The sequence below is a fragment of the Caretta caretta genome, chromosome 1 (assembly GCF_965140235.1).
Source record: "Caretta caretta isolate rCarCar2 chromosome 1, rCarCar1.hap1, whole genome shotgun sequence".
Classification (NCBI taxonomy): Eukaryota; Metazoa; Chordata; order Testudines; family Cheloniidae; genus Caretta; species Caretta caretta.
This window is the reverse complement of record NC_134206.1, coordinates 232090873-232104278: the sequence shown is the minus strand read 5'-3', so window position 1 is coordinate 232104278 and position 13406 is coordinate 232090873. Positions and strand designations below refer to the sequence as shown.

General features: G+C 41.4%; 1 protein-coding gene across 4 annotated transcripts in view; it reads left to right on the top strand.

The window, feature by feature from the left end:
* Positions 1-10529, top strand: part of STK38L (serine/threonine kinase 38 like) — a 60620-nt gene extending 50091 nt beyond the window's left edge. For all 4 annotated transcript variants that reach the window (XM_048825916.2, XM_048825923.2, XM_075121481.1 and 1 more), the window contains exons 10-14: positions 1199-1316; positions 1780-1903; positions 5085-5180; positions 6126-6217; positions 7785-10529. In XM_048825916.2, the coding sequence (XP_048681873.1) occupies positions 1199-1316; positions 1780-1903; positions 5085-5180; positions 6126-6217; positions 7785-7912 (558 nt within the window). In that variant the 3' untranslated portion in view covers positions 7913-10529. The remainder of the gene's footprint in view (positions 1-1198; positions 1317-1779; positions 1904-5084; positions 5181-6125; positions 6218-7784) is intronic.
* Positions 10530-13406: the final 2877 nt, after the last annotated feature.

The window sequence follows — 13406 nt, the reverse complement described above, 5'->3', positions numbered from 1 at the left end:
AAGTATGTCTTTGCTGTATTTGAAAAGATTAATAAATATTTGTAAATAGAAAAAATAATAAACATTGCATGTGTGCAGTACAGCCAAGCAAACATTGCTCTCTGACCCTTAACTTTGGCATTTCTTGACTCGATAAAATTTACATTGGTGGTTGAGCTGGTTTAAAATATCTGACACATTTGTTTTTCAAAACACCTATTTGCTTGTGTGTTTTGTAATTTTATAGGTTGTGTCTTCACTGCACTGTTAACTTGGGTGATTGGCAGTTGGGCGAGAGCCCCTGGATGGGCCCAGTTTGGGTGTGAGCAGCCAAACCATAAAGCCATGTCCACTGGCCTGAGTCAACACTGGCACTGTACTTGCTTGTGTGAGACACTAGGACTTCTGAGGTCTCATCCCATGGTTCTTTGCACTGCAGTAAAATGAGATGCTCTGTGATTGTTTCCTAGTGAATTATAGGAGAACGTCTCTGTCTTTCTGGGCATGGAGTGGGATCTGTGGGAAGGCATTGGAAAACTATCAGCAGTTGAGTGATTGAGCCCGCGTCCTCACTGCAAAGTAGGCAGGTTACCACCCTGAGTGTAATTAGCATTTTGGCTTTAAGTAGAGATGAGTGACATTCAAAATTTCCATCCGTTGGGAAATTCCTGACCAGCTCTAGCTTTAACCTGTACCCCAGGATAGGCCAGCGAGCTCAGGTACAAAGCACACCTCACTTTTTTGTGTGTGAATGGGAGCCATGTTAGGGGAAACACCTGCATAAGAGCCTGAGTTAATTCTGCAATGCAGACGCCCTCATATACAGAACAGTTTGTTAGTGTTTCAGGAGCGTCAGATGTTGAATGTACACTTTTTCTGACTTCTTTTGTAATTTACTAGTAATACGGTAGGCTAAAATGTAGATAACTGTGATCTAAGAAATGGTTGATATTTCCGTCTGTATGTACTATGGTCTCGTCACACTTCGGGGGGGCAGTCTAACTTCAAAGTTATTTTTGGTTCTGTGCTTGTGTATCTAAATGAACGGTCTCTTTTGAGTTTTATGTATTGTGACTTATCAAATGACTTACCCTTTTTCCACTAAATATTAGTACTCTATATATTCATTCCAATACGTTTTTTTTTTCACAGAACTTTAAAATGGTGAGTGTATAACCCATATAAAGAGCCCACCCAACCCCTACTTTTTTTCCCCCAGGCATACTCTACTGTTGGGACCCCAGATTATATTGCTCCGGAAGTATTCATGCAGACTGGGTACAACAAGTTGTGTGATTGGTGGTCTTTGGGAGTGATTATGTATGAAATGCTAATAGGTATGTTGTTACCAACCCCGGGATAGATTTTAGGGTCAGAAGGGACCATTAGATGATTGAGTCTGACCTGCTGTATAACACAGGGCATAGAATTTCATCTAGTAACTTTTTTTTATTGAGCCCAACAATTCATGTTCAACTAAGTAGATCTTCCAGAAGGGCATTCACTCTTAATCTGAAGACATTAAGAGATGGAGAATGCACCACTTCCCTTAGTAGTTTGGTCCAGTGATTGATCAGCCTCACTGTTAAAAATTGTTACAGATTCAGTCCCCTTAACCTTTAATTTTACAATTCCAAAGGTATTTGGTAGTTTTCAAGAAGAGAATTTTTTTCGTTGACATTGCCATGCAGAACTTTTTGAGGGAGAGGTAGCAAAATGGCTTTGTTTTATGGCAGACTGGGCCTAAGTACATTTTTCTAATGCTGGAAAAGCTCATTAAGCTTTTTTCCATGTATATAGGGTATCCACCTTTCTGCTCAGAAACGCCACAAGAAACTTATAGGAAAGTTATGAACTGGAAAGAAACATTGGTATTTCCTCCAGAGGTGCCCATTTCAGAGAAAGCAAAGGACTTAATTCTAAGGTGAGTAACTAAAACACTTGCGGCCATTCAGACCCATAGACATGATCATCTTCCATTATGTTCATTTTCCAGTGTGTAGAGAAACTCATTTCTGCAGTGTGGAAAGGTGCTGAACTCCTCTCCTTCTCCCCATACAACCATTTCCTGAGGCAAAGCTTTACAGGGATGGAAGTTCAGCTCGCTGGGCCAGATTCTGCTACCACTGAAGTTGATGGGATCAAGAGTAGGCCCTAAGGAGGGAAGTCCTGAATTAGACTAATTAGACTAATGTTTCAGAGTAGCAGCCGTGTTAGTCTGTATTCGCAAAAAGAAAAGGAGTACTTGTGGCACCTTAGACTAACAAATTTATTTGAGCATAAGCTTTTGTGAGCTACAGCTCACTTCATCAGAGGCTGACAGAACCCCCATTCAATGGAAGTTCTGTCTGTATTAGGACTGCATGAGTGGGCCCTGAAAGAATATAAGAAATGGGGAGAGAGGAGGAATAAAGGGAGGATCATGAGGATGCAGGAAAAGAACAGTGATAATAGATTTTAGTGTGTAATACTTGGTCTTGTAAAGCATGAGATGCGTGGGCTGCATAGGCTGCATTAGTCTTTATTACAGCTACCTTTCAAAAGATATAACTTTAGAAGCAGTCTTTTGTGACAAGCACTATAAAAATTATTAATAATGGTCCACAGTTATCTGGGATAAATTATTCAATCAAGTGGAAGATCAAAGCATCTTTTAATTTTAGACACAGAGAAGGTTTTAGGTTGAAAGAGAAGTTGAAGGACCCCATCCAGGTACCTCTCCCACTTCACTCTTTCCGCTATCCACTTCATCTGTTCTTGGTAAATATTTCAATTTTTCAGTTTTTCAATTACACCTCACAAAAATTTGTTCCAAATTCTCATCTGAATGCTTTGCATGAGGGAACAGGAATAATGCAACTGCAAATCTCTTGGAGTGTCTGTCTCCAGCAACAGAGACAGAACAGATCTGAAAAAAAAGAATGTTTTTGAAAATTTGATTTTTGTTATCCATCGGGGAACTGGAATAACTGAACAGCATCCAGCACGTAAAGCACATCAATTCAGAGCCAAACAAAACAACACAGCAGATATAATGGAGTTTGACTTAATCAGCATTTCTCAAATGCAGCCACTGTGGTTGCATGTGGCCACCGTGAGCTTTTCTTGTAGTCATAGCATCCTGTGCTGTGATGGGGGGTAAGAGGAGCAAAGCAGTGCCTCCTTCCCTCCACTCCCCATTGCTCCTGGATGCACTCCTTAGTGTTGGTTGCTGGGGCCTCCAGCAAGGGTTGGACCCTGCCCCCCTCTGGAGACACCTGGGGCACAACGGTGGAGGAGCAGTCACTTGGTGAGTTCCTCACCTTCTGGCCATGGGGCTTCAGGCTCCAGCCCCGAGCTCTGAATGCGTGGTGGTGGGCCCCAGGCTCTGTCCGCGCAGCTTTGGGCTGTCCCCAAGCCCCCTCCCCTCAGCTTCAGGCTTTGGCCCCCTGCTGCCTCATCCAGCCACCCATCCCCATGGTCCTCGCTCCCCCTGACCCCCCCAGCCAGGGCTTAATTTGCCCCCACGTTTTCTGGGGCTGAGTAAATGATACTTGTATGTTTTTTAATATCACTTTTCACAACTGACTTACTAGCTAGCAATGAATAAATTACAATAATTTGGATGTATATATGTGCATATTTATTTGTTTTTCCTAAAGTTAATTAAGTATTTTAGGAAAAAGCGTGAGAGTGGCCACCAGCAAGAGTTGGTGGCTGCACTCCAAGGCCACCAAGTAATTTGTCCTGAGAACCCCAATATAGAGTTGTTGAGCTGTCTGGATAAAATCACATTTCCAAAAGCCATTTCTTGGTGGTGGTGGTGTTTATTCCTTACTTAATATTGATTGACCTGTAGGGATTTGGTTTCAAGGATCAGATTAGAAATAATTTTTCATTGGCTTTTTTATTTTTTGGCAGAAGGGTACTTTGATATATTCAAAGGTTGAGGTGTGAAATTATTTCCTACAAGTGCCATTCAGATGTAAGCCAAGAATATTACTCTTGTGGGAGTATGGCTTAGTCAATTTATAACCTGACTGACTTGTTACATTACTGAAATGCCTGTCAGAACTTGCTTTGTGCTGGCAAGAAAGAGTTTTGTTTCTGTGAAGGTTTGGCAGGTAACATCTTTTATGAATCTGGATGTTGTGATCATTTAGGTATAGCCAGTTACCCAGATTGATTCTTATAAATGAATTTCTCTGAGTGTGTTAGCAACTGCCGAACACACACTCTTGTAATTCTGTTGCCTGAAATAATGGAGAGAATCTTCGATCTGCTGGACAACAATTGCTGCTGAGCACAAATTGTCTACTGCTTTCCGTGCGGAACAGATGACTACGTGAGAGCAGAAGTGGAATGTAGTTAAACAACTCAACTTTCAGAAGCAACATCAGTTTATACAAAAGCAGCATGTCCGTCAGCAAAGGGGTTTATGGGAGGGCAGCACAGTGTCATGCAGCACGCTCCCAATCTGCAAGTAGCTGAGTGGATTCAACTCCCATGAGATCAATGGGTGGCTTAGAACCTAGAGGGACTGGGCTCTTTGTTTGAAAGGGCCTTGTTGTTTTCTCCATTATGGATGCTTGACAAGGCACTTGCTTCTCCAATTGTCTGGTGGCTAAGCTACCAGTTCCAGGAGGCTGAATCACAGCGCAGCACTGACTGCTTGTCTGGTGGAACGTGCCGCTGTGTAATGCGGGCGGATAAGGAGGTTTTGGAGGTTGGTTAAAAAGAGCACGTACTTAGCAGAAATGGATGCTTTAAAATCAAGGTATCTCTCTTGGGCCAGACCATATAGAGAAACTGGAAATTCCAAGAAACTAAACGTCTTCCTGTTACTGCTTTGGAATAATAACCAGCCCTGGCAGCAACTTGGTCACAGAAGCCTGGGGCTGGAGGGGAAATATGAGATATTACCATTGTAGCATTGTGCCTTTTATAATATGACGGACAACATTTTATTTCTGTGATTTTTCTAGGTGTAATGGGATGTTGAACAATCCAAAGATAAAACAATTTTAAAGGATTTTACAAAATTTCTTCTACAGGATTGTACAATGATTTATTTTGTAGGCTCCTTTCTGCATTGATTGTAACATTCTTCCTTTTCTCCCCGTCAGATTTTGTATTGATTCAGAAAATAGAATTGGTAGTAATGGAGTAGAGGAAATAAAAGATCATCCATTTTTTGAAGAAGTTGACTGGGGACATATCAGGTATATAGATGTGCTTTGTATATTGGATCTAAATCTTGGTAGCAATAATTTCATATGCTATAAAGGCAGGAATAACTTGTCTTAATTAGCTTTTTATTTTAAAGTGTACCTCTTGGGAAAAACAAGCAATTCCAGCCTTGTTCTCAGAGGAGGGAAACTGACATTCATAGAGCTGATCAGTCTTTTAACATTCCCTAAACTAGAGAGAATCCAGACTAGTTTGCAGTGATGCAGGACAGAAAGCAGTGGTGGCAGGGAAAGCAGAGTGATTCCTGATTTGCACTCACCTACCTCCAGCATGTTTGCTCCCATGGCTGCAGTGGGCCAGACCTTAGAAACCTCCCACCTCTCCCCCTGCTCCCACAGCTATCCGTACTGTAACAGGCTGCCAGTATAGCTCATGGCTTTGAAAATACATGTGGCCAGTTCCCCGAGAGCAGCCAGTGGTCACCCGCAGGTAGCATGTAGCCTTCTGACCAGGTCATTTGAGGAGAGGAAAAAAAAGAAAATTAAAAAACCCCAGCAAATAAAAATAGCAAACAAAAAAATCATACACAGAAATCACATGGAGAAAGAGAATGAAAAGGAGAAAAGGCTGCAACTATGAATGAAACACAGGGGCATCTCTTTTAAAACTGACTTCAGTGGCACTCAAAATATGGCCAGTAGGGACTGCTGCTGCTACCATCCTTTCAGGATGCAAGGTAAACCTGTGTCTTATAAATATCGTACCTTCATATGTAAAAGCCCATATTTCTCCTTAATGGTCACCCCACCCAATCCCACAGCTCACTTAGGTCAGTTGAAGTCAGTGGAGGTATAACATTGTACACCAGCTGAGGATCTTGACCTTCGTGTTTACAAGGGGGATATTGTCATCCTGTAGCAAAATTAAAAGGTAATGAAGCCTTTCTTACTGTTCGGTTCTCTTTTATTTGTGTGTAGGGAGAGGCCAGCTGCAATTCCTATAGAAATCAAAAGTATTGACGACACTTCCAATTTTGATGAATTTCCTGAATCTGATATTTTACAGCCAGGTGAGACCTTGTAAATTGCAGTCGTATCTAACACATCCCAAAATATAACCATACATTTTATCTCCATTATATTCATTTTTCCAGTATCTTGATCCAGCTACTTCAGACCTGCACTGTGTTTGGATTATCTGGGAACTTTGTTAGTGAATTGCATTTAAATAAAAAAAAATGTAAATCTGTGAACTTACCCCTTCCTTAATCCTCTTTCTCGGGCAGCGTGAAAAGATAGCTTTTAATATTGAGTTAATCTAGGGGGAAAAGGGGTGTGGGGGTGTGTGTGTGAAGGTGGGTGGGTGGGGGTGGGGGTGTGAGAGAGAAGGTGTGTTGCCTTAACGGTAAGCAGCTACAGGATTTCACCATATAGACAATATCACCACATTTCTGGTAAAGTGTATTGCACTAATTGGTTTCAGATGTTTGGTAACACTGAAATTTAAGCCAGAAGCAAATGTTATATTCTTTGTGGGCAAAATTTCAAAAGCATCTAAACGATAGACAAGCAGCAGTACTAAGGACTGTTAGATCCTTGGCAACCTAATTCTCATTGTAAGTCATATAGGCACTTTTGAAAAAGTTAGGTCCGCATATAGCAGGAGATTCTTAAATGTATGAGACCTGAATCTGCAAGGTGATGGGTTCCCTGGCTTCAGTTATACTATTTATGTGTGTTGAGATGCATGCTTAAGTATGTTGGCGTCAAACAGTCTTTACTATTTTTCTAGCTCCTCCCACTTACCCAAAATCTTAATTTTTTTTCTGTAACTCTGAAATGGCTCCTATATAATGGCAAGTTGGTTTTCCTCCTCCTTTAATGCCAGAATTTTCAAACCTGGATGCCTAAAGTTAGGTACCTAAGTCTATATTTAGGCAGCTAATTAAATTACATGGATTTATTTTCATAAGTTTTGAGGATCTATTACTCCCATTGACTTTAATAGGCATTCGTGATACACAGTATCACAGAAAATGTTGCTTATTCTTTTGATGCCTAAATATGAACTTGAGAACCTAACTTTCAGCACCACGTCTGAAAATGTTGGCCTAGAACTATAGGAACATTTATTCTGAGTAATTATTTTACAAGAACAATTCTATGTTCAGCACTGGAATAATATTAGATGTTCATAAAGTAAAATGTTAGCTCTCCTAAATGTTCTACAAACATCACAAAAGCACTAAGTAGTGAAGAAGAGTGTAAATATAGAGTGATATAGTCCTGTTGGGAAAGGTCTGATTTGTTGCTGCTGTTTCTGGTGGGATACCGTGTGCGTGTGAACTCCTAAAAGTTGTTGGTTTTTTAATTGTGGTCACAGTTGTGGATCAGTATCTTACTGTGGCAGGCAATATAAAGGGCATTCCTTCCTCAAAGATGCCGGGTGATATCCTGGCCCTCCTGAAGTTAATGGCAAAACTTCCATTGACTTTACTAGGACCAGGATTTCACCTGTAGTCTTTATGATGCTAGAGAGAACCAACTTCAGGATTGTTTGCCTGACATTGTGTGGCAACTTCTCTTACCAGCAATACTAATGTTTTTAATTCTTTCCTTTTGATTTCTACATTCCAGTGCCAAATACCACAGAACCTGACTACAAATCCAAAGACTGGGTTTTCCTCAATTATACCTACAAGAGGTTTGAAGGGCTTACACAGCGTGGCTCTATCCCTTCCTACATGAAAGCTGGGAAGTTGTGAAACAAAACAAAACCCCACAAAATTAAAAACAAAACAAACAAAAAAAACCTCAGGTAGCTGCATCACCAGGCCTGCTTGGCGTAGATATCAATACAATGACTCTGGTGCGCATCGACTTCACAAAGAAATTCTACGGGATTAGGATTTCTAAGACTACTACAGGAATTGGTTGGCAGTGCCAGCTGGCTTTTTTTTTTTTTTTTTTTTAATATTTGAATATTTTTGTTAACTTTATTATACAAAGGTACTGGAATAAAAGGATCATACATCCCTTTGTAAGTGCACTGCCTATGGGTGTATAAAGGTTAATTATGCCTCTGTGTACTGTGGCTTTGTTTGTACTGTAAGCCATCTAATCCACCTGGAGAAAAACATATCATTTTAAAAAGCAACATGGGCTAATGTTGTAGCACCATTATTTTACTGCTGACCTGGTGGGTTTTAGATATAAATATACAGTATAAAAACCATCAACCATATTTGTAAAAGTCTGAGTGATTGTCCACATGCATTCCTCTCCTGGTGTACATGCACCCATACACAGAGTAATTTAACAGTCATCAAACAACCAGAGACAACATTGCTCTTTTCCTCAAAGAAGCCTCTCACCTTGGTACAGAGCTCCCGAGAACACCTAAAAGGGTAGCTCCACCTGTGGAAGAAAGATACTCCTCCTCTTGCTCAACAGTGAGCGCATACCAACATAGGACAGGTTCCACTCTTATACTTATTAATCAACTTCCGTAGCTCCACTTCTGAAGATCAGGGTCCATTCCATCATGCCTCTGCAACTTCTCTAAGTAGCATTCCCTTTTTTTGAGCTATGTAGGGCAGCTACCTGGACTCAGTCCACATTTTCATTCAGTACTATTCCTTAGTAGAGAGTTTCAGATCTGATGTCCACTTTGGCAGAGCTGTCCTGCAACTGTTGTTTAAACAGAGTGCAAGTAGATCTCTTGACAGTGAGGTCACGGCTTGTGAGGCACCAGAAGTGACACACATGTGGACAATCACATAAACAAGGTTACTTGTCTTACAGTAACTGTGGTTCTTCGAGATGTGTTCACAGCCTGACCACCTTCCCTGAGGGATGGTTGGGCCCTCTCTGGCCCTTATGCCCTCAGAACATCCAGGACACAGATGCGGCCTCAACAGATGCTGCTCTTCAAAATAATCTAATCTCACACTTATTAGGTGCATGTACCCCAGAAGTGGAATCCATGTGGGCCACACATCTTGAAGAACCACAGTTAATACAGAGTAAGTAGCCATTCTTTATAAAGATTAAAAAAAATGTGCCCTATGTGATTGAACTTTCCAAGATACCTGAAGGTAATTTTATTAAGGAGATTTCATGAAAATAGCAAACACTCAGAAAAACTGGTTATTTGTGTGGGGGGGGAGAGGAGAAGTATATACATTGAACTTAAAGCTATCTACTACACTGACTTGTCTGTACATATTAATTGGTTTATCACCAGGGAAAAAGCTACACCCTCCTAGTCATAACACTAAAGATAATTTGCATATAAAACTGCTGATGGCTAATCAAATGAATGCTCACATAGGAGTTACACTGTTAGGGAGACTTACTGCAGTATATTTAGCATAATAATCTCCCTTATCATGATAGTCGAATTTATTTTCTGAAAAAATGGCATTATTTTAATCTAATCAGCAAGTCAAATTAAAGAAAATACTAGTATACTGCTTTTAGAAGGGTAGTGGGAATTCTTTTTAAAGGCAAAACAATGACACTGTAATGATCTAAAGGCAACAGAAGGTTTATCTACACTGGCTTTCCAAAAACAAGGAAGTGCAACATATCTTTTTGCTTGTTAATTTTATCTTTTTTTCTTTTGCCAGTGTTTGTCATTGTGCCATTTTCTTTCTTATTCTCAGCGTACCAAAGATCCTGAAATGGCTTGATGATTGCAACCTTGTGAAGTTTTGATTTCCATGCCTATGTTTTATTAACTTCTGTTAAATGTGGAATGGGGTATACAATTCATAAAAGGTTTTTTTCTGGGAAGTTAACCTATTCCAGCAGGAGAAACTGTTAAATCATCAGTTGCATAGAGGTGAGCCTGAACCAAAATCCTGTATCTGACTACCCCCAAACTGAGGAGGAAGTTTGGATTGAAATAAAGCTGAATTTTTGGACTTGGGTCCCTCTTGAATCAGCATGGGTTAATTAACTGAGGTACAGGCAGTAAATGATGGTCAGGGGGATTATTTTGTTGTGTGAGAAGGGGTTAAAAGTACAAAGTAATGTTGCCAGCATTCAGAATTGAATATTGTTGAGACTGCATTTGCACTGTTAATTTGCCTTGCTGACGAGTTAGGTAAATTTTATTTTTATAGGTCAATTATTAAAAACCTAAGTCATTGCATACAGTGTGGGGTAATTTCAAGCATTGTAACATGCTGTACCTTGTCCTTTTAATGTTGTTCATATTACAAAAGCTCATTCTCTGAGTCTAAATGACAACTGCTATTTTTTTTCCCCTGGACTGTTGCATTGGTTGTGGTGGGGAAAGTTACATAGAAGCATTATAAAAGATTTATATGAGGCTTTTTACAGCATTTGAAAATAAACGTAGCATTCTTTTGTAAAGTTGCACTGTTTTTTAACCCAGTTCATAATGTCATTTTGTTTCCCTTTCCAAATGCGTGGATGACAGAGGACTTCTGAGACAGTTGAAGGCTTTCAGTGTTGGATATGCCCATATTGAATTCCATCATACACCAGTCAAAGCTACGGTTGCCTTCGGTCAAAACAATTAGCCATGCTGCTGTTGCTATCATTACATAGACTGCAACCATATGTTTAAAAATAGTTATTACTATTTATTGTAGCTTCCCAAACTTTTTCCTGTGTGGACCACATTTTAGTAAATTGAGTCTGTCGTGGAGAACTTGTCCCACCCATTTGTTATGGGAAGAACCACCTCCCTTCCCCGGCGCGTATCATCTCTGTGGCAACTATTGCAAATGATTACATGTAATATATTTTACTGGGATGCTTTTGGGGGTGGAAGGGACAAGTTTCTGAGCTCAGAGCTCTTCAGGTCATGAAGCTCGATAGCTTGTCCCTTCCACTAACGGAAGATGGTCCAGTTAAAAAACTCCCCTATCTTGTCCCAAGATCTGAGAGAGCCCAACACGGCTACAACAACACTGCAAACGTACTTTTTTATTGCAAGTCAATTCACAATAGAGCTACTGCAACACTTCAGACAACAAAATATCATTTTAACAACTCCCTATTGCCAGGTTTTGGAAAGCAGAAGACCAAGGGTGATGGTGATTGTTTAACATTTATATGGCTGTAGCACCCAAAAGCTTCAGCTAGGTTGTGCCCCATTGTGGTAGGCCCAATACAAAAATATAATAAATGACAAAGAGCTTACAAGTGAAAAGACAGGATATAATATCTGGTTGAGATAAAGAACTGAGTTGGGGTGAAGTTGGGGAGAAACGGTAATAATATAATAGTATGTGTGCAATCATCCTTTCTTTTTTTTAAAAAAAAAAGTCCTATTACTGGGAGATTTAGTTCCTGCAAAGAATAATCATGCATTTAAAAGCATTTTTAGAGTATTCAGACTATTCTAAACTAGCATCTTGCTTTAGCTATCATTTATTCCTTTCCCCCTTTTTTAAGGGGTTCTTTTTATTTCCAAAGATTCTCTTAATGTTTTTAGAAAGTTATTCGCTGAGACTACTTAAGACCTGTACCAAACATTCCCCAACTAGATATCTTATACTCAGTCTTTTGTGCACTGGGGGCCCAATTCTGCAAAGTGCTGAGAACCCTCAGCTCCCATTGACTTTAGTCAGTTGAAAGTGCTCAGACTCTCAAGGTTGCCCTATATTTTGTATTAATCAGGGTTTGATGCTTCAAGGTCCTGAGCAATTCCTTGAGATGTAGAGCATCCTTAACAGTTGCTCAGCACTTGGCAGGATCAGGTCATATGAGCTTCGGTCTGAAGTCCTTCCTGAGTCAAAAGTTACTGTGCATTTACAGTATCGTAACAGATAAGAATCTGGCCCTTGGATTTCAAGAGGAGTTTTGACTGAGTAAAGACTTGATGATTGAGCGCTGTAATGTTGAGGCGAGATTTGAGAGGGATACTGCTGGAGAAATCCTGGCCCTATTAAAGTCTCTTGGACCTGGATGCACAAAAGGAGTTAGGCATTGTGACGCTGAGCATCATGGCACCTAACTTTTAGGTGCCTAGAAATTCACAGGAATACACTGCAGTTCACAAAGCTTCAGTCCAGTACCTGAGTTCCCTAGAGCAGGGATTCTCAACCTTTTACTTTCTGAGGTGCCCCCAACAAGCTATAAGAATGCCACAGCCTACCTGTGCCATAACAACTGGTTTTCCACACAACAGGGGGCCCTGCGAAGCTAAGTTGCTCAGGTTTCGGCTCCAGCCCCAGGTGGCAAGGTTCTGGGTCCCAGGCTCCAGCCCTATGAGGTGGAGCATCAGCTTTCTGCCCCGGGCTCCAGCGAGTCTAACACTGGCCCTGGCGGACTCCCTGAAACCTTCTCATGGCCCTGCAGGGGGCCCCGGGAGCCTGGTTGAGAACCACTCCGCTAGACAATGAACATGGAGAGAGATTCACATAAGGGTACGTCTACACTGGAAAAAATAAAGCCCCGTGGCAGCAAGTCTCAGAGCTGGGCTCACACTGCGGCACCAAAAATTGTAGTGTAGGCATTCTTGCTTGGGCTGGAGCCCAGGCTCTGATACCAGGTGAGGGAGGTGGGTCTCAGAGCCCAGGCTTAAGCCCGAGCAGGAATAACTACACTGCTATTTTTAATGTCACAAGGTGAGCTTAAGTCAGTTGAGCTGGGCTCTGAGACTTGGTGCTGTGGGTTTTGTGGGGGTTTTTTTCTTTTCTTTCTTTTTTTGGCTGCAGGATAGACAAAGTGTTAAAAAGCGATTCACAAGAGTCAGCATGCGAGGTGGTGATCTGCCCAAACTAGCCACTGGGAGATGCTGACCTAAGGGGTGTGTGCTAAGTCCCACCCCCCTCACAGAGATCAGCAACTAAGTTCAGACTGCAGGGAGGTGCTGTGATGGGATCCCCAAGAGGCAAACTGGATCATGGAACCGCTGAGCCCTCTGCCCCACCAACCTGGGGTATCCCTCTCACGCTGTGATGCTGTGTCAAGTCACAAACCTCTGGCAGGTACTGCACTTACACAGACATCCACAAGCAGGGACACACCCAACTGAGTTACATGAATGATCTCCCAGGTACTTGTGAACCATCAATAGGGAGGCTCCAGCCAATTCCCCCCAGCTCCCCAGCCTTGCACTCCAGAACTCTACTGTCTTGCACTGGTCAGAAGCCTGGCCAGTGTAAGTTCATTACCCAGTCTGCCCCTGCCTCGATGTGAAGAGGACACACACTAGCCTTTGTAAACTGAGCTGAGATTTCCCAAGCACTTCAACCAAAACAGACTGTTTTAGGTAAA